Below are 22,618 nucleotides of genomic sequence, written 5' to 3' on the forward strand. Positions count from 1 at the left end.
GACCCGTTGTTACGCCACTGCTTCCAAGGTGGATACACGTACAACAATTTACACTGTAATGCCTATTACACATGTCACACACCCAATTACATATTATACCACATGCCATAATGCTCATTACATGTTATACCACACACCGTAATGCTCAATGCATATTAAGGGGTTAACATGCTCTGCCAGGGGTTAACATGCTCTGCCAGGGGTTACATGCTCTTTGCAAAGGATTTACACATACCCTCCAACATGGACCATTCCATTAGTTACAAAATGCTCTGTTCCTGGACTTCCCTGCCAGTGGCAGTTACAGATGTGAGCCTGCAGCACAGTCCAATATTCAAAAAGGGGGGGGGTCATATATACTGCCACCCCAAGCATCACTGTCCTGGACTCACTGGCAGTTGATGTGACTGCCCCTCTTTAACTGCCACTGGCAGGGAAGTCCAGGAACAGAGCATTTTGTACCTAATGGAATGGGTCATGTTGGGGGTACTTGCCACCAAATAAAAAAAAACCCTGTGTGTCCAGACCAGGGCCCCCCTGACAGGCCCGGGCCCGGGTAAATTGTACCTGCTCCCCCCCTCTCTTGGCACCCCTGGTTCTAGTACATGTGTGCGAACCAGCCCTGAAAGTTTGTCTAATAAAATGGCAAGTGTGCAGATATTCTCCAGTACCTTATTTAAGCAAAGTTTTGACGGATGGCGTTTAGCTGGTGTTCTAGAACTCCGCTATTTGTAGCAGATGTGAATCTGTCAAGCTTAGACAGTGTCAGAAGTTGTTGCTTTTACTGTGACAAAAAGAAATCACTGCTGGTGCTAATGACTATTTATGTCCAATGTACCAGCTACAGGGTAACGTAATACTGTACATTTCACATTAATTGCAGGGTTCTGTGCAGGATTCATAGTCAAAGGCAGAATTTCTAGAGGGGCTTTGGAAACGCTAGCTTAGGGAAACCTGTTTTACATTTATCACTACGGTTCTTCTTCCGCCACAATACCGAGCTGTTATCTCAGGACAGCAGTACAGGCACATATTGCCACATTGTAAAATACAAAAAAAGGAAGAAAATCAAATGCAAGCACTGGGCGTTTCCCTAGGAACGTCAGCACCCGCCACCTTTTTCGGCAGATAGCGGCTGTAATAAAAGTCAGTTCAGTCTGACTTTTATTACATCCATTCGCATGCCCTGCGAGCGAATCACATTTGTGAATGGATGATGCCAGCCAACCATTCGCAAGGCGAGGTTTGGTGGACTCGCAAGGCTGCGAATTTGCAGCCTTTCGAATAAACCAGAATAACCCCCTATGTATACTGTATAAGCATTACTATTTAAAGATGACTACAACTAGCTGTTTAAAATTGCGTAGCGCAGCACACTACGATATAAGCAGGAGCACTTGGCACACAGTAGACATAAGCACTTTTTCATTTCACCGCTCACCATAAATTATCCCCGCTGTTCTTTTTTTTTTTTAAAGTTGGAAAAATATTCCCATGAAATTTATGACTAATGATTTTTTAAGTCTGTTTTTATTTTAGTGCAATTGCTCATCTGGGTCCTTTTTGTTTAGTAGTTATATAGCATATCCTGTATATTGTGACGATGCAAAGTCAATTAGGAGTGAGCCCCTCAACGGCCACAAAACTGGCCCCCTCGCCACCCAATCTCTCCCTGAACCTGTAGATTGTTGTACACTGCAGGCATCTGCAAGTCCCGTGGTGCTGCAAGTGCAGCACATAGCCTAACTGAATTATTCCTGTACTGTACCTCACAATTGTTAAAAAATATACAAATTTGTTAATTTCAAAGGTTAGTTTTAATTAAATAATGTGAGCAAGAATTCATTTTTCTTGTAGCTATGTGGTCTATGCATGTATTACACCCAATATCAAATTGCAGAAAAGTGATAGTACTGTAGCTTATGTATGCTTATCTGAATAACCTCAGGGGCACAAAACAGTCACTCAACATTCAAATATGCCATACTCGGTAACCATGGCAGTGGGTTCTTATACTGCCCACAAGGTGGCGACAATGCACACTAGGTTGCAGCTATCCCAAAAATATTGAGAGAATCTCAGGGATACAGAATAGTATAAGGAAAAAAAGAGGCACTCAACAAGGGAATAAAAGTAGTATTTTCTCCTTTATTGATGAACAAATTCCATGTCTATATTTGTGTCTACTTCATTACTTACTTTTCCTCCCATATTCCTCCCATATTACATATTAACTGCACTTAGGGGGCTTGCTATGTATCAATATGAACACGCACTCACTGCAAGTTTGCAACGTTTTGGGTTTATGGTAATTAGGACTATGCATTTAGAGTAAAAAAAATAAAATAAAAATACTATATAATTGTATCCTAGCAATGACAAGGATTTTTTTAAACAATAACTGCAACATGAAAATAAAATATTTTTAATAGTACTTACAATACTTACACACATATAACCATACCTCCCAACTGTCCCGATTTCCATGTGAACATCCCAGTTTTTGGTTCAATGCCCTTTTATATATAATAGGCAATATAAGGCCCAATTCAGTCCTGTTCACAGGAGCGATTATCGGACGACCACACATGTGCATAATCAGCGGCCTATTTCTCCCTGCGGCCTTCGCAGCGCCGAGTAGGATCTAGATTTATTAGTCACTGTGAACAGAGGGGAAAACCATTAGATGGTGAGAGATTATGAATGCTTTCCCTGCCATCCACGAGAGCTGGCTTTCACTTGGGCTTGGTGGCGTGGCGCCACTTTATGTGCATGCTGGGTTCCGAAAACTCACAGCCCAGCAAGCAGGTCTGAATGGGGCCCATACTGCGGTCTGGTGCTATTAGTCTCATAATTATGCTCCCACATGGGTACGTGGGTGGGCCGATGCCTGCTTGCCAGGGACGGACGGCTGACATCCCTGTCTTTGGGCAGGCACACACAAATAAAAGTCAGCTCAGACGGGGGGGAGGGTATTTGGCAGGGTGTCCTCTCTGGTGCTCGGTAAGCTTTGCAGCTAACCGTGCCAACCAGAATCAGGCCTATATACTGTACTGTAAATGGTGTGGGACTAAAACCCATTGATTCCAGTGACCACTAGTAGTGCTTGTACTTTGGCACAGCCAGTCCCATGTACCCCCATCCACTTCTAGTAAATGAGTTAGGGTCAATGGCTACAGTAAGAAAATAATGTATTGTAAGGCAGTGTATACATTTAAGTAGAATTGTATTAATTGATGATACAGTCCCTTTGCTTGGTTTCCAGTTCCTATTACATATGATACAGCAGCCACGGTGATTGATTTCAGATCTGCACATAACACATAGTATCAGATAGCCTGATTTACAGCTCTGGGATAGGCTGGGTTGAGCAGCGCACTAATAGAAAGAGTCTGTGAAGGTTATGTGAGGTTGTCAGCTCGGCTGAAAGGAAACATCACAGCTTGGAAAACAAATGAACCATCTTATATTTTCACAGAGATATTTTATACCCTATATTGTCATACGGTGGCGTCTTACTGCACCCAAACAGCAGGGCAAAGGGCAAAGCGGTCTCCCAGTGAGAAATAAAGCTGTGCAGCAAGGTTTGCAGTTGGTATAGGCGTCTCGTAGCTGGACTCTAAATTAGATTGTGATTTCATCGGACATCCTGAGCAACCACATATCGCTTTCACATCGCTTCTAAAACCAAGTTATTGCCGAGTTGCTGCCTGGTCGACCGGGTTGAGGTGTGGTGTGAAAGCACCAAACCTAATAACCCAAGTAGACCAACCCGGCAATTCAAACCGGGAAAGATTGAACCCAGGTCACCCTGTGTATAATGAGCAACTGGCTTTTAATGTGAAAGGATCGGACCCGGGTTGGAGCTGGGATCAAGGTCCCGGGTTGGACCCAGCTTTGCAATGTGAAAGCAGTATTAGATGTCTGATGGTCACGCAGGTGATCCAATTCTGCATCTTTAGACACAGCAGCGGATCACAGAAGCCAGCAGTCAGCGTCTATTTACCGATTACAGAGGGATGTGGAATCCCAAAATGTGCACACACACAGCTGCCCTAACAATGTTTCATTCCCATTAAAGGGACTCACCACACCCAATGGTTAACACTAATAAGAAAAGTGAGAATATACTCCTGAATGGGTGCTGAGTGGAAAAACATATTACAAGATTCTTCTTCTAGTTACTTTAATCCAATCCCAGAAAGTTGCACTGGGTAGTTTTCTCCAGTATTGGAATCCCAATTTTATGTACATATAATGTAAGGTATATAATGGGGGATTTAGGTCCCAGACAAAAAATTATTTATCATTCTTTTATGTTTTTCACTAATATTTTGTTAGCTCCTATATTATATATATATTTCTGGTTTTATTTTCCATAATTTAAGCCACTTTAGACATCTCCTATCCCCAGTGCTCATATATCTGACTTATCAATCAGCGTTGGCTGGGTACACACCTGCATGAAGGGCCCCATCACCGATTGCACGTACACATTAAACAATTTATTGAATCATAGAACCATCTCTTGTTCCGTCCTTCATAAAACTGCAACGGGGTTTCAATCAATGGGCCTAATTCAGCTTCAGTTGTAGTTTTGCGAGGATCACAAAATGCCACTTGCCATCAATAGGTAGTGGGGGGCCACCCTGCACAGGGCACGGCCACACGGCTTGTCCCTCCCCGGGATACAAATGCAAAATTTAGCATTTGCGTCGCTAAAGCGAAGCGCTCACACATTACCGGCAGCCTAGCAGTCATTTTGCGGCCATTTTGAGGGTTACAGTGAATACGTGTTACATAACGCACCCGCTAAGTCCCCCAAATGGAACAGACACTTCTGCATTGTCCGGACTGCGCCCCCGCAATAATCAGTTGCCATACCTACAGCGCCCTTTTCCACCCCCTCCCCCCTCTTTTGCCATGGACTGCTGGCACATTTCTTGCAGTGCAATCGTAGTTCACGGCCTCGCAGCACTGGCACGTGCACGCATCGGAATTGCGATTTTTTTTTTTTTAGTATTAGCATTCAGTGTTGAATCGGCCCCAATATCTTCTGATTGGTTGTGCAGCATGGCCAGCTAGAAGATGTTGTATGCGACGTGGGGGATTGGTCATACACATCATACGATATGCACGATAGGTTGCTCTGAGATGGCAAATCGTTTCAATATTGTTCTGATGTGGTCCCAGCCTATTAGATCCACTACACCAGGGGTGGCCAACCCGCGGCTCGCGAGCCGCATGCGGCTCGCCCCCTTGTACATTGCGGCTCCTACTGCCCGCCGCCTGTCCCCGTTCCTGTCCCCCCGCTGCTGGTTCCCCGAATCATATTTCTTCTGAGGGGAGGAGAGCGCGCATAGCGCATGTCTCCTACCCCTTACTGTGAATCCTTGTGACTGGGCCGTCCGCCAATTAGAGCTCGCGGGACGGCAGCCAATCAGGAGCCGGCCCGCGAGCTTTGATTAGTGGACGGCCCAGTCACAGGGAAGTGTGTGTGTGGGGGGGGAAGGAGACGCGCGGTGTCTGCAGGGGGACGCCATACTGTCCTCTCCCCGCCTGGCAGCAGCAGCAGCAACAGCAGCAACAACAGCAGCAACAATGGTGAGTGCTGCTAATGGGAATTTTGTGGGGGCATAGCAGTTTGTGGCACTGTGGGGGCATAGGAGTTTGTTGCACTGTGGGGGCATAGCAGTTTGTGGCACTGTGGGGGCATAGTAGTTTGTGGCACTGTGGGGGCATAGGAGTTTGTGGCACTGTGGGGGCATAGCAGTTTGTGGCATTGTGGGGGCATAGTAGTTTGTGGCACTGTGGGGGCATAGGAGTTTGTGGCACTGTGGGGGCATAGCAGCTTGGCACTGTGGGGGCATACCAGCTTTTTGGCACTGTGGGGGCATACCCGGCACCGTGGGGGGCATATGTGTATCTGGCACTATTGGGGGCATATGTATATATGGCACTGCACTATTGGAGGCATATTTGTATCACACCCACCCAAGGGTTCAAAATAGACCACACCCCTTTTTTGGCGCGCGCGCGCATGATGCCGGCTCTTTAGCTTGACTACCGATATTTTTCGGCTCTTTACCTCTGACCGGTTGTCCACCCCTGCACTACACAGTGGATCTATGAGTGCTGACAGGCAGATCTCTCTTGCAGATCTGTGTGTCACATAGAGGTAACAATGGATCTCTTCCATAGGTGCCGATTTATGTTTTTGCTGGTGGGTGCTCAAGCCAAAAATATAGGGGAGTGGCTTCATGGGAAAGGGGGGTGGCCACAAAATAATACTGATTGATATTACGCAGCACAGTTGTCTCCAATATTCAAATTGTGGCAACAGTGCCAAATACCCAAATACATAAATGCCCCCACAGTGCAGGTACATAAATGCCCCCACAGTACCTGTGCCAGCGACGAGGAAGGGGCGGTGCAGTGGGACACGGGCGGGTGGGCCGCTGCTGAGCAGGTGGGTGCTCATCAATTTCCGTGGGTGCTCGGGCCCTCAAGCACCTATGATCTCTTCCCTCTCATAGATTCGGTCCCAGTTTGGCTATAATAATAATAATGAGTTTTTGCTTTGCTTCTAGTATTTGACGGAACATTCTATGTATGTATACATGAGCACACATCTGCCTGTAGGGAGGGTATAAAGCGAACTGTTCCAATATATTCATGTATTTTCATAATTGCTGTATTTTAACTGCAAAATATATTACTCTGTAAGGCAGGGATGGGGAACCTTTGGCCCTCCAGCTGTTGTTGAACTACACATCCCAGCATACCCTGCTACAGCTTTGCTATTTGGCCTTGCTAAAACTGTTGCAGAGCATGCTGGGATGCGTAGTTTAACAACAGCTGGAGAGTCAAAGGATCCCCATCCCTGCTGTAAGTTAATGAATGCTGCACATTTTTGAAATACAACGTCCTGCGTATGTTGTATTTGGCCAATAGGTGGCAGCACCAAACTATCACTGCACTTGCTGCTGTCTAGACAAAGGGCTACATTTTCTATTAACCTTTTGGGTGACATTGGATTAGCCGTACCCTGTATAGGGTTAATGGCTAATCCAACTATTTGCTTTATTTTATTACATATTTATATTTAATCTATTTTGTAAAAAGACAACATTCCAAAGATCCAGGGACATTTGCAGATATTGTAGAATCTACAAAAAGCACCACTAATTCCAGGTATGCATATCTGATATGGGAGCTGCCAGGTAACCTGATTGGTAATAGAGAGCAAAGCCTGAAATAGAATGTTTGTCTTTGGGCATATTTGTACATTGGTATCAGGGTAACTAACCCTGCATGACCCCCTAAGTAAAATAAGAATAAGAATAAGAATAAAAATTATATTATATTTTTTGATGAAAGAAATGTAGTTTCATCTTTTTACTTGCAGTAACATATTATGTGGATGTTTAATAAAATTAAATTGGTTTATATATTATAGTGGGATTTGAAGTAGTGTAGTATAGTATATACAGTAGTAGTAATAACAGTCAACATTATAAAATACAGTCACAGTGTTACAGGAGTGTGTCAGAAAATACAGTAATGATCTGGAATTCAGAATTATTATTTTTTTTAAATTCCAATGTAGGATGAAATAAGCTTCAATATGGGGTACATTTACTAAAGTGGGAGTTTTTAGAAGTGAGAAATTAGATTCTACTTGTCTTTTATCTAGCACCTTCGAATCTAGAGGATAAAAGCTACAATCTAATTGGTTGAAGATCTCTCACTTCTGAAAACTCACACTTTACTAAATGTACCCCTTAGTATACATATTTGCATCACTGTGTGTAAAATATGCTAAATGCCATGTGAAAAGACACTGTCCATAGCATTCTCTGCTTTACCACTGCTCCTCACAGTGCCTGCTGGACTAAGAACGTGGGGATCAAGTGTCTGCGTATGACAGTACTACTACTATACTACTTGATGACATAAATACCTTATACCCCCAGTCGGCACATTTTGGTGACATTTGCTGGTTTGTATAAAGATAATAAGTTTAATACAAAGAACACCCAGATGCTCCAATAAAAACCAAGGCAATATTCATATGTTAAATATTACTATGACGTAGACAGTTACAGGTTAATGAAAGCCTTCAGTGGATGTCCATGGGCTTATGGTCGTCACTGAAGGGATTAGACCGGAAGCTGGGCTACACTGTATAAAAGGGTCATGTGGAATATAGACTTTCTAGCAAAATGATGATCCACTGAGTTGCCCCCATTTCTTTCATCTCAGCTGGACCACGGTTTTTCCATCAAGAGATCAGGGTCTTTGGACTACTACCAACAGCCAGGAATGTATTGGATAAGGTATGAGATGGTTCAGCGCCAACAGTCAGTGTTTCCATGGCAACGTGCTGGCAGTCTCCATTAACCAGTCCCTCCAGTGAATAAACATGCTTTTTTTTTATTTTTTATACCCAGTCCATATGCCGCTTCATGAGTTTAATCTCAGTCTTTGTTCCGATCTTGCAACCGCCTTCTCCATCCCCTTTCGTCCATTATTCACGCTGACGTGTCCGGCTTTTTTTCATTGCATATGCTGACTCTTTTCTGTGGTTTAAAAGCCAGTGTATATACAAATTCTCTATTACAATCAGAAGAAATTATATATATATATATATATATATATATATATATATGCATATATATATATATATATATGCATATATGTCTGATCAAGTCTATACGCAGTTCAAATTTCTCGTTAAAAAGCACATAAGAAGTACTATATTATATATTATATTATATATATTGTCTATGCAATCTTAATGTGCTCCATTTTTTGGTATACCGTAATACACTGTAGTTTTAAACCACACAGAACAAAACCCCAACCGTAAACCCTGACAACTAACAATGCATAACACAATGATGCATTGAACATCAGCCACTTCAATAACTTTGTGTTATGGTATAATGTTTATTGTCTGGTTCTTTGTGCTGTTTGTCTGAATAGCTTTTTAGTTACGTTTATATTTTATATTGCAAGTCTGTTATTTTTTTTGTATATTTAAACCTCTGTTAATGCAAGTGTACCTTATATCCAAATTTGTTTTATCTTACTAAGTACTTATTATTAATGGATGTGTGTTGAATTCTGCATCGGACTGTACCATGATGTAGAAATTCGTAGCACTTTATACCTAAATATATATGTAATAATGACATTGATGATGATGACAATGAACACTGGAATCCAATCCAACTAGTGGACAATGTATAACTGCAAGCTGCACACAAAGTAAAACAAAATGCTTTTTTGGTGGAATTGGATGACAAGCGTAGCAACAAGCTGTCATTTCATGTACCTGGATGGGATGGGTAGTGCTTAGGGTAGGGAACTTGCCAGCCCTGGAGTTGGTGCGAACAGTAGAGACCATCTCCTATTAAAGGTAAATGGTCATTAAAGGTCATTAGGGGCACCGGGAACTCAGCAGCTGGACAGAGCAGAGGTAATTAACATTCGCTATTTTTAAATGTATCTATTTTTTGGTTTAAGCGTCCGATGTATTTTAGCACAGGAATTGGTTACAAATATCCAACAATGATTTATTGTCACACAAAAATACTCTTGGTTTTTACAGTTATATGATATACTCTATAGTTGCACATAAAGTCAGGGCCGGTGCAAGGCACCGGAGCACCCCAGGCGAGGGGGGGTGGGGCGCTCCGGTGCCTACGGGGGGGGGGGGGGTACCTGCGGCGCTGTGTGATCTGGCGGCGGAGTCCATGCAGTGATGCGCGCTATCTGGCAGCCAGGCGGCGGCGCGGGAAGCGCTGATGGGTTTGAAAACTCACCGCACGCTGATTGTCTGAATCTCAGCCAATCAGCATGCGGAATGTTTTCAAACCCAGCAGCGCTTCCCGCGCCGCCTGGATGCCGGATAGCGCGCATCACTGCAGGGACCCCGCCGCCAGATCACGCAGTGCCGCAGGTACCCGGCACAGACACCCCTGCAGCCTCCATGTGAGAGGCGAGGGGCTAAGTGCCGTCTTCCAGTGGCTGGTGCCCTAGGCAAATGCCTAGATTTGCCTAGTGGTGGCGCCGGCCCTGCATAAAGTTGATATAACTTGACAGGGTTCAGGTGGTACAAATACACTGTATAACGGTAAAACATTGCAAAGCAGATGGGATATTTTATTGTACAACTGAAAGGAAATTACTGGGCTATCTGCTAAAGTGACGCAACAGTGCGGCGATCAGGAATGCTACGGCATTAATAGCATCAGCACCGCCTCATTCAGGGAAGGTAAAAATAAGTCTTCTTCATTTATATATAACACCGTTCTACTCAGATGGCTTTTATTGCCCTACAGGGTATTGTGTTAATTTGCTCTCACACAACACTAATGTTTATACGCATAAAGTATTTAGCACAATATGCTACCAGACTGATGCTGCCATATACGAGATTTACCTCTGGCGTATAAGACACTGCCCAGTGTGCTATTAGGCAGCTTGTTAAATGTAATGAACAGGAAACCACGAGATCTCTGGTCCACAGCTTAGCCAGCAATATATAGTCAGTGACACAGATGAGAACCAGCCTACTCTCATATGACCTACACTGATTCATATTAAAGGGACAATAAACTGAAATTATAACTTGCCATCTACATTATTCTAACCAATTCGCTGTTACTGTCAAAAAGTAACTACACGTCCAACAAACCAATAGTGGCTCTTATGTTCCCACAATTACAGAAAATGGATATTAGGTTAGTATTTTTTCCAGCTTTTGGATTGTTCTAGAGCAGTGATTTTCAACCTTTTTACCTTGCGGCACACTAAAAAAGATTTGAACCCCTTCGCTGGTAATCCCGAGAATTTTCCTGGCTATGCCTTACTGCCCAGACTGGCAAACCGGGAAAATTCTCTGGATTACCGCTGGTTAGAGCCAAGCTGATGGCTGAAATCAGCTTTAGCGCTGCCTGGCTCCGGCTGCTGGGCGGCAAGTCCCCTTCCCCTCCCGTCTCCATCTCCTGGCTGTGTAACAGTCTATGACATCACGTCGGGGGCAGGGCCATGTTGCTGGGGGGCAGGGCCGGGCAGCGGCTGATTCACAGTTCAGCGGCGCTGCCCAGGCCTGGGGACACAGTGGTGGAGTGTTTTTAGGGCGGGCTCTCCCGGAAAACTCACCCAATGGGGAGCGCTCCCTAAAAAATCCCCACCACTGAAGGGGTTAAAATTGCCAAGGCACACTTTGAGATCCCCACAGGGCAAAACACATAGGCCCCCACAGGAAAAAAACAAACCTATTGACCCCCATATAAAAAATCAATTACACTGGTTCCCACAGGTAACAAAATAAAATACATTGGCCCTTTTCATGAAAAGAAGAGACCAGTGAATAACAGTTGAACTGGCGGTGGCTGTAAACTGGTTGGCCATCTCTAGATCTGGGGACACACTTGAGAACAGCTCAAGGCACACTAGTGTGCCACGGCAATGTGGTTGAAAAACACTTTTCTAGAGTATAGACATCAGTGGCGTAACTATACATTTTGCTCCCCCCTGCCAAAAAGTTTGTGGCACAACCCCCCCCAGGCTCCTCTACTGCGTGTTTCCACAGTGTGTGACGTGGTGACGTCATGTGCATAATGGAGAAGCTGAAGCAGGATAGAGGAAGAGAGACCAGCAGACCAGTTACGCCACTGATAGACATATTACAGCTAAAGAGATAGAAGTCATTTGCAGGAGTCACAGCATCAAAATTAGCTTAAACCTTTGAGTGCCAACATCTCTGTGAGAGATGTGCAAAATATCCACTAAAAATGACAGCGTCTCTCACATTTGTTATATAAACTCAAACCAAAAATGTTGTGTTAAAAAAAAAAGATTATATTTCCTATATAAGGTAAACATTACAGGTTATTATAATGAATAAAAATGTTTGCTTGGCGATTTCCACACCTATTTTGACAAATTCACCTGGCGCTCAAAGGGTTAATGTTGAAAAACACATTAGGGCTCTATTTACTAACAAACTAAGCAGAGATGACTGAGCATTTGGTGCCATGTAAAAATTGCTATTCTTACTATGTGTGCCTAAGTAACCCACATACAGTATGTAAATATGGGGGATACCTGTTTTAAGTAATAGCTAAAACCAAGGTTAATTTAGGACCTCTACCCAAGATCCGTAATGAGAACAAATATGTTTCCCAAGCCTTGGGCAAGTGAGGAAGTGAGAAGGATATTGAGTCAGTTCACTATGTCGCTGACGATGCCTGCTCCTGTGTCACCAACATTTCCTGTAGACCCATGCAGGCTTGGCCAATGGGGAACATTGTTAGTGAGAGCCGTGCTGCGGAATGCGTCATGTAGTAGCATGCATCAGGGTAGCTCAGCTATTGGATATGATTGCCTAAAGAGTTGAGTTTTCAGGGAGCCCTTGGAGACTAGAAGATAGTGTTGTTGTGTGTGGGAGGGCATTCCACAGACTGGGTGCAGCCCAAGAAAAGTCCTGTATCCGTGAGTGGGAGCAGCTTACGTGTGTAGATGAGAGACTCTTGTGCACAGTGGAGAGGTTGAACTGGGAGCTATTGTTGGCTATGAGAGAAGAGATGTATGTTAGTGTAGTGTTTCTGGCAGGCTGGTTATGTATGTAGAAGTATTTTATATTGGGCTTGGTAAAATACATAGAATGTGTGCACTGATAAATTAGTTAATTACTTTCGCTATATGGGTTGCAATAGGAAATTACAGACGAAAGACTAAGTATAGTGTAACTGGAACGCACATGTAAATGTGACGTTATAGTACAAGTAGGCAGTTGTTTGCCGTACAACACATATGCTGTTTTGAACCCTAAACCTCTTACAACAAATCACTGTAATGCAAACTTGTGTAATCTCCCAGACACGACAATAAATTTCAGGCAACTGCTGCAGGTTGCTGTTCAAAACTCAATCCCTGGATTTTGTGTGATTAGGACTATGCGGCACTAAGCTGTCCATTGGCCAGTGAGGAATGGACAGTCTTGCAAAGAATCCTTATAATAAAAATGGGACATAACTTATTTACACTGTTTTCTGTATTAGCGATTGTAGGCGCAATTCACCTAGAGGTGAATGACTCTCTGGGGTGTCTTACAGAGCTTGGATGCATTTCATAACCAAGCTCCCTTGTTGTGCCGCTCAGTTATTGCAAATTGGGTTTTGTTATTATGGAGATAAACATTGGATTTGAAGGATATGTTTTTATTATCGTGTTGGAAATATAAGATGATAGTTGATGGAGTTTGCTATAGTTTGTAGAATATACTCGTAGATGAGTCTTAGTTGAATGATTGTGCATCAATAAAGTAAGCTCAGGAACGTCGCCCCCAAAATATCATATTTACAGCCATGTACTGAGATGCGCACATCACAAGATATAACCGGTTACGTGCCATTAGAAACTGTGCAAGGTTCCGGTCAGGTGTAAAACCAGATACACTTACACACACAACCGGGTCATAAGTCAAAGGAAAGTTTCTTTCTAACATTCGTTGTTATGAAAGTAAAAGGGGAAAAAGCACCTCTGCTGTTCAATGTCATTTAAAGTAAATCCAGAGGACCGGCCCTGACCAATTCGATGCCCTAAGCAAAATGTTAGGTTATGGTTAGATCAGACTCAGTAGGAAAATTATGTCAGATGTTTCTGAATTCTGGACACTTAGATAAGTGACAGCAGTCAATGTGTACGGTGATAATGTCATGTTACGGAAACCGGTTTAGGCTTGGTACACCGCCGGTGGTGGACGTGCTTTGCTGGCCAGATCGCTTTTCATCTTGAATGTCCGTCTTGTTGTTATCAAAGGCAGTGCAAATAAACACTGCCAGTGACAACAACAAGACGGACATTCAAGATGAAAAGCGATCTGGCCAGCAAAGCACGTCCACCACCGGCGGTGTACCAAGCCTAAACCGGTTTCTGTAACATGACATTATCACCGTACACATTGGCAAGATGCCGATGAATTTCAGCAGCTGATCACAGTGCGCACCTCAATGTGTGACCATGTTTTTACCAGCCCCATCATCTTACACCTGATGTTGGGACATTATGACTGATATGAGGTGCAGTGTAATGGACATGAGGGGAAGCAGTGGTCTACTTGCTTTGGCCTAGCAGGGGAAAAGGACCTGATCCAGACATGTTCGCACAGGGCCGAATTCGGCCGCTGTGCGAACAGGTTTGTTTCATTTGATTTTTAACCATCGAATGACTTTTCCTCTGGTCCTTGCTGTTTGCAGCCGCTGTGTAGCCCAGTGACAAAAACAGGCTTAAGAACGTCTGCGTCTTCCCGGACACTCCCAGCGTTTCAATGGTCACGCCCATTGTTTGTGTGGACACGCCCATGAAATGGCCAGGATCCTCCCCCACACGCCCAGCCTCTGTCACTCACCCTGGGATTGGCATACAAATAGAATTATTTCCAGAAGCCATCATGCAGTAGCTTTACTGAACCACCCTAGCAATGTGCACAACTGCACAGAGGCACGTACCTTACACATGTGAATAATTACGCTGCACACTGTATTACTGTCCGCCTGTCAGTGTGTAGCTGTAGTCATTCAAGCTTTGCCATCACCATGTGATAGCGTTGTTTGAGAGTATGACCCTCCAGCTGTTGTAAAACTACAAATCCCATCATGCCTTGCACAGTTTTTCTATCAGGGAATGCTAGATCTGGCATGCCTGGCTTAGGTTATATACCCAAACTGGAATAAAACTTATAATGCCATTTATAGAAATGTCCTGTATTTTATATCACACATGTGTTGTGCTATTAGTTCTAATGTGACAGGGCCTCTTTAATGGAGGAAACAGTAAAAACAAAAGATAATTAAAGATAGACAAATAAAAGGTATTGTACGCGATATTAAATAGAACAGGTTCACGTTTTCCAACTGCGTTAAGACAGACCGCCAGTGGCCATATTATCACATCTTTGCCACCATAAGTGACAGATTACAGTGTCCTTATCTCTGTACAACATAATATATCAACACATAAGAGGAACAGATGGGTGATCATGTCTCTATTTTAAAAATAAACTACTTTATTCCTCTACTGGGTGCACTAATCGTCCCATTCACAGCTGTCAGCACAATACATTACTTTCATCCAAAAATAACAGGGATTAGCCGCTGTGGGTGTTCCCTTGTTGTTGTACATATGTCTCTGACACTAAACACGTAAACATGTATATCCATAGTACAAAACAAATAAACAATACCCAATGTGAACCTGGTGATGTGTCGACCAGCATAGCATAACACTTGTATTAACTGCATATTAGGGCCCTTATTCTGGTTCACTTACAAAGGCAAATTCCTTCTAAAATTGACAAAACCATGTGCACTGCAGGGGGGGGGGGGGCAGATGTAACATGTGCAGAGAGAATTAGATTTGGGTGGGGTTTTACTTACTAAGTTTACTTTTACACTGCAATATAGATCTAAGTGAGATCTAAATTGCAGTGTAAAAATAAAGCAGTCAGTATTTTCCCTGCACAGAAACAAAAGAACTCACCCAAATCTGATTCTCTCTGCACATGTTACATCTGCCCCCCTGCAGTGCACATGGTTTTGTCCATTAGAGAAGAAATTTGATTTTGCGAGTGAACCAGAATAGGGGCATTGAACTGGAGAAGGTCCCTGTGCACTCACATCTGCTTGTATTGTACAGCTGTCCGAGAGGCAGAACAGGTTCATTCTGTGGCAGAAAGTATTATTGCCACTCAAGGCAAACATGCCAAAATCTTGCCAATGTGCCTCCTGTGAGTAGATTTATATGGTCACATTTATCAGTAGTACTGATTTAAAAATCATGATTAAAAGATGCATTCCTCTGATTTGTCAGACCACATCTGGGCTACAAACCAGATATAGCCACAGTCTGTATCACATGACCACCATGCTAAATTGTTACGCCAAGGGTAGGTAACCTGTAGCACGCCAGTTGATGTAGAACTTCACCTCCCAGAATCCCCTGCCAAAGTTTTCCTTTCAGTAAATACTTAAACTTGTGGCACTGCATGCTGGGATAGGTAGTTCCACAGCTGCTGGGGTGGCACAAGTTGCTACCCCAGAGTTAGAAAAATTAGAAAACTGTCACAGCGCTGACACTTGCATTATAATTAAATTAATTTTTATATAAATATATACAGTACGGTCCACCATTTTAATAATGACACAAGACTCAAGGTGCCCATACACAGTGCGTTTTGCGGGTGCTATGCAATGTGCACTCCCACGCACATCCCAACGCACAGTTCAAAAAGTATGTGCTGCAAATACTTTTTAATCTAGGTCTCGATTTGTGTCCGATGCGATGAGATCTAGACCAAAACGCATGCGTGTATGGGCACCTTCAGTCAATTTTAAATGTCAACAATATTTATAAACACATAGTTATAAAACATATAAACATATACTTACTTAAATCAAATAATTTTAAAAAAAAAGGTAATATAATATAACCGAAGAAGCTGGCGTCCCAGCTAGTTAAAAGAAGTCAGTCTTGTTATATAAGTGTCAGCAGCAGGGTTAATTGCAAGCATATATGGTTAGTGAAATAGTTATCAAAGTATATTCCCCCAATGTTCCTGAATCAGGCCTCTGAAGTAAACTGAACAGAGCGAGCCGACTTTCCAGCTAAGCAATGGTGCCGTGCAGAAACGGGCTCACCTGTAATGGGATCAGAGCCATAGCAGGCCTGACAACAAAGCCAAGTGCCCCGTGAGTAAGGGGGAGAGATGCCAAGGATACTAAAAGAGCTTAAAGGGGAGCTGGTAAAACCAATAACAGAATTATTTAACCAGTCACTAGCTACTGGAGTAATCCCAGAGGACTGGAAAACAGCGAATGTAGTCCCACTGCACAAAAGTGGAAGCAAGGAAGAGGTAAGCAACCAGTGAGCCTTACATCAGTAGTAGGGAAATTGATGGAAACACTTTTAACCCCTTCACGACATTTGACGTATATATACGTCATGGCCGGGAAGTACTTCCCGACCGTTGACGTATATATACGTCATGGCTTAAAACTGTCACTGCGTCTAGAGACGCAGTGACAGAGGGACGATGTCTGCTGTCCCTGACAGCAGACATGTCCGTGCATGCCCAGGGGGGGCGGCGATGCCGCCCCCCCGTCGGCGATCGCTGTGATTGGCTGTTCATTGTGAACAGCCATTCACAGCGTTTTCTGTGTCACCGGCGAATAACGTTCGCCGGTGACACGGGATCGGAGGTGATTGGTGCTGTAAAGTACAGCACCAATCACCGCGGGGTGTAAGGGTGACACTGGTGTCACCCCACCTCACCCCTCCCGCCCCCAAAGGCCGTGATTGGTTCGTCGGACCGACGGACCAATCACAGCCATGGAGGGGGGTTTAAACTAACGGTGACTGCACTGCAGACGCCATTCCGGTCTGGAATAGCGTGCAGTGCGGTCACCGTGCCCAGCTGCCGCCTATACTGACCAGAACCCATCCAAAATACTTACCTGATCATTGAGATTGCTTATGCTTGTGACATCTTGTGACATCCTGTGACATCTTGTGCTGCTGCGATTTATTAGATAGAGAGAGAGTTAGAGAGAGAGAGATAGAGAGAGATAGAGAGGCCTAGTGCTATATTTTGTGCTGCTGCAGTGTGATAGAGCTATAGATAGAGAGATAGAGAGAGATAGAGAGAGAGAGATAGAGAGAGAGATAGTGACAGATTGTGCTATATATTTTTTATATAACTGAAAGAGATAGAGAGAGATAGAGAGAGATAGAGAGGCCTAGTGCTATATTTTGTGCTGCTGCAGTGTGATAGAGCTATAGATAGATAGAGAGAGATAGAGAGAGAGAGATAGAGAGATAGTGACAGATTGTGCTATATATTTTTTTTATAACTGACTGCTGCCCCCCCTTTTGTGCTGATCAGTATAAATTAACTGATCAGCAACTTTTTGGGGGCGCAGGTTTTTTTTTATATATAGATATACCTGTCAGTGCTACTGCTGCAGTGTCATAGAGTGATAGATAGTGAGAGATAGAGAGATAGAGAGAGATAGTGACAGAGAGTGATAGAGAGTGCTAAATTTTGTGTCTGCTGCCCCCGCCTTTTGTGCTGATCACTATATCTGAGGTGATCAGCAACTTTTTAGGGGTGCAGAGGTTTTTTTTTTTATATATACCTGTCAGTACCACCAAAGGTTGTGCACCTGCTGCCCCTCACTGGTAATCAGTGTCGCATCACTGATCACCTTTTTTTATTTTTTGTGAGTGCTGTGGGGTCTTTTTTACATTTTTTTTTTACACACACTGTGATTTTGTGTGTGTCCTGTGGCCACTGTGCGCTGATCAGTGACGTACATCACTGATCAGCTTTTTCGGCACAGGGTTGATCTATTTTATTTTTTTTTTAATCAAATTCCTGTTGCCTTTGAGCGCTGTTCAGTGACGGACGTTACTGACCAACATCTGTGCTCAATTTTTGGCGCAGGACCTTTTTTTTTTTTAACCCCTTCCATTTTTTTTTTTTTTAACCCCTTCCATTTTTTTTTTAACCCCTTCCATTTTTTTTTTTAACCCCTTCCATTTTTTTTTTTTTGAACCCTTCAATTTTTTTATTTTTGTATTTTTTTTTTTTCTGCACTACATACATACACACTACATACCCCCCGGGTTGAAATAAAGTTTGTACCCCCCCCTACACTATACACGTGTTGAAACATTTCACTACCAGTAACACAAAAATATAAATGGCATCCCAAATGTCATCCCAAATGTCGTCCCAGTCATCCAGGAGAATGTATTCGGTGGAGGAGGCATATGCCATGCTTGCCTCTGACTCTGACACAGCCAGTGAGGCAAGCGGGGAATTTGAAGGATTTGTCTTAAGCTCCTCTTCCTCCTCTGATGATGAGGGACCCCCTCAAAGACGCCCCCGTAGAGCAGCTGAGACCCCCCCCCCCAATAATTGATCTCGTATGGACCCCACCACCAGACAATTTTGAGCCCCAGGTTCCTGAGTTTTTGGCCATCCCAGGAATCCAATTTGATTCAACAGGTCTCAGAGAAATTGACATTTTTAAATTATTTTTCTCTGATGATTTTATAAATTTAATGGTGGACCAAACTAATTTATATGCCCAGCAGTTTATTGCTCAAAACCCCACGTCATCATTTGCTAGGTGGACCCCTGTAGATGCAGTAGAGATGATGACGTTTTGGGGTCTGGTGTTACATATGGGCATAGTAAAAAAGCCACAAATTAGGCAATATTGGAGTACAGATGTTCTGTACAGCACCCCATTTCACCGTATGGCCATGCCCCGGGCTCGTTTTGAGGCAATCCATAAATTTATACATTACACCGATAATGCACAGTGCCCACCCAGAGATGATCCCACCTTTGACAGGCTATTCAAAGTCAGGCCGGTCATTGATCATTTCAGTGCCAAATTTGCAGAGCTATACATCCCTGATAAATGTATTAGTATCGACGAGTCCCTTATACATTTTAAAGGAAGGGTTAAATTCCGCCAGTACCTTCCCAGTAAGAGGGCAAGGTATGGGATAAAAATGTATAAGCTGTGTGAAAGCACCACAGGGTACACCCACAAGTTTAGGGTATATGAAGGGAAGGATTCAAGAATTGAACCACCAGAATGCCCCCCCTCCCTCGTAGGTGTTAGTGGAAAAATTGTCTGGGATTTAATGCACCCCTTCCTGGATAAGGGTTATCACCTCTATGTGGATAACTTTTACACCAGCATCCCCCTGTTTAAGGCCCTTGGTTCAAGAGGTACAGCAGCTTGCGGTACTGTGCGCAAGAACCAAAGAGGCCTCCCCAAAACGCACATTGCCCAAGTAATGAGAAGGGGTGAAAGCAGGGGAATATGCACCGAAAATATGTTGTTGGTCAAATATAAGGACAAGAGGGATGTCCTTATACTGACAACAATTCATGGAGACAGTACCACCTCCATCCCTGTACGAGGTACCAGTACCCACACCTCAAAACCAAATTGTATCCTAGATTACAATAAGTACATGGGTGGAGTGGATCTTTCAGATCAGGTACTGAAGCCGTACAGTGCCCTGCGGAAAACAAATATCTGGTACAAGAAGCTGGCCGTGTATATCATCCAGATGGCACTGTATAACGCTTACGTGCTATTCCGTTCTACCGGCCAGAGGGGGACATTTATGCACTTTCAAGAGGAAGTCATAAAGAGCCTAACATTTGGGAATCAGCAGGCAGAGGGCCCCAGTACTTCTAGTACTGGCCCCCGTATTGTACCAGGGCAGCATTTTCCCAACGAAATCCCCTCCACTGCAAGAAAGGGCAGGACACAAAAAAGGTGCAAAGTTTGCTATAAAAAGGGAATAAGAAAGGAAACTATTTTCCACTGTGAAACTTGCCCCGACAAACCCGGCCTATGTATAAAGGAGTGTTTCAAAATATACCACACATCTATGGATTATTAGGTTCATCATTTCACCGTGCTTCGGGGGTCTTGCTAATGCCACATAGCACCCACCATTCATTCCACCAGAATCTGAGCTGCAAAAACCAAAAATCACTCCTTCCCTTCTGAGTCCTGCCATGCACCCAACTGGTATTTTTTGGTCACATGTGAGGCATTGCCGTACTCTGGAGAAATGGGGGCACAGATTTTGGGGTGCTTTGTCTCCTTCATTCCTTGTGAAAATGAAAAATTTTGAGCCAGAAGTACATTTTTGTGTAAAAAAATGTATTTTTTTCATTTTCACTGCCCAGTTGTACCAAAATTGATGAAACCCCTGGGGGTTTGAAATGTACACTATACCCCTAGATGAATTCCCTGAGGGGTGTAGTTTGCAAAATGGGGTCACTTGTGGGGGGGTTCCACTGTATTGGTAATGCAACATAGCACCCACCATTCATTCCACCAAAATCTGTGCTGCAAAATCCAAAAATCACTCCTTCCCTTCTGAGTCCTGCCATGCACCCAACTGGTATTTTTTGGTCACATGTGAGGCATTGCCGTACTCTGGAGAAATGGGGGCACAGATTTTGGGGTGCTTTGTCTCCTTCATTCCTTGTGAAAATGAAAAATTTTGAGCCAGAAGTACATTTTTGTGTAAAAAAATGTATTTTTTTCATTTTCACTGCCCAGTTGTACCAAAATTGATGAAACCCCTGGGGGTTTGAAATGTACACTATACCCCTAGATGAATTCCCTGAGGGGTGTAGTTTGCAAAATGGGGTCACTTGTGGGGGGGTTCCACTGTATTGGTAATGCAACATAGCACCCACCATTCATTCCACCAAAATCTGTGCTGCAAAATCCAAAAATCACTCCTTCCCTTCTGAGTCCTGCCATGCACCCAACTGGTATTTTTTGGTCACATGTGAGGCATTGCCGTACTCTGGAGAAATGGGGGCACAGATTTTGGGGTGCTTTGTCTCCTTCATTCCTTGTGAAAATGAAAAATTTTGAGCCAGAAGTACATTTTTGTGTAAAAAAATGTATTTTTTTCATTTTCACTGCCCAGTTGTACCAAAATTGATGAAACCCCTGGGGGTTTGGAATGTACACTATACCCCTAGATGAATTCCCTGAGGGGTGTAGTTTGCAAAATGGGGTCACTTGTGGGGGGGTTCCACTGTATTGGTAATGCAACATAGCACCCACCATTCATTCCACCAAAATCTGTGCTGCAAAATCCAAAAATCACTCCTTCCCTTCTGAGTCCTGCCATGCACCCAACTGGTATTTTTTGGTCACATGTGAGGCATTGCCGTACTCGGGAGAAATTGGGGCACAGATTTTGGGGTGCTTTGTCTCCTTCATTCCTTGTGAAAATGAAAAATTTTGAGCCAGAACTGCATGTTTGTGTAAAAAAATGTAATTTTCCATTTTCACATCCCAGTTGTACCAAAATTGGTGAAACCCCTGGGGGTTTGAAATGTACACTATACCCCTAGATGAATTCCCTGAGGGGTGTACTTTGCAAAATGGGGTGACTTGTGGGGGGGTTCCACTGTATTGGTGCTTTGGGAGTCTTGCTAATGCAACATAGCACCCACCATTCATTCCACCAAAATCTTTGCTGCAAAATCCAAAAATCACTCCTTCCCTTCTAAGTCCTGCCATGCACCCAACTGGTATTTTTTGGTCACATGTGAGGCATTGCCGTACTCGGGAGAAATTGGGGCACAGATTTTGGGGTGCTTTGTCTCCTTCATTCCTTGTGAAAATGAAAAATTTTGAGCCAGAACTGCATGTTTGTGTAAAAAAATGTAATTTTCCATTTTCACATCCCAGTTGTACCAAAATTGGTGAAACCCCTGGGGGTTTGAAATGTACACTATACCCCTAGATGAATTCCCTGAGGGGTGTACTTTGCAAAATGGGGTGACTTGTGGGGGGGTTCCACTGTATTGGTGCTTTGGGAGTCTTGCTAATGCAACATAGCACCCACCATTCATTCCACCAAAATCTTTGCTGCAAAATCCAAAAATCACTCCTTCCCTTCTAAGTCCTGCCATGCACCCAACTGGTATTTTTTGGTCACATGTGAGGCATTGCCGTACTCGGGAGAAATTGGGGCA

General features: G+C 43.6%; 1 protein-coding gene across 5 annotated transcripts in view; it reads left to right on the forward strand.

Moving 5' to 3' along the window:
- Window positions 1-22,618, forward strand: part of DCLK1 (doublecortin like kinase 1) — a 307,761-nt gene that overhangs the window by 275,365 nt on the left and 9,778 nt on the right. The window contains exon 18 of one of the 5 annotated variants that reach the window (XM_083169786.1): window positions 8,266-8,339. The exons of the other annotated variants lie outside the window; for them this stretch is intronic. Within the exon in view, the coding sequence (XP_083025912.1) occupies window positions 8,266-8,339 (74 nt within the window). The remainder of the gene's footprint in view (window positions 1-8,265; window positions 8,340-22,618) is intronic. 5 annotated transcript variants of the gene reach the window in all.

This window comes from Crinia signifera, chromosome 2, assembly GCF_055691185.1.
Source record: "Crinia signifera chromosome 2, ASM5569118v1, whole genome shotgun sequence".
In the NCBI taxonomy this organism is placed as follows: domain Eukaryota; kingdom Metazoa; phylum Chordata; class Amphibia; order Anura; family Myobatrachidae; genus Crinia; species Crinia signifera.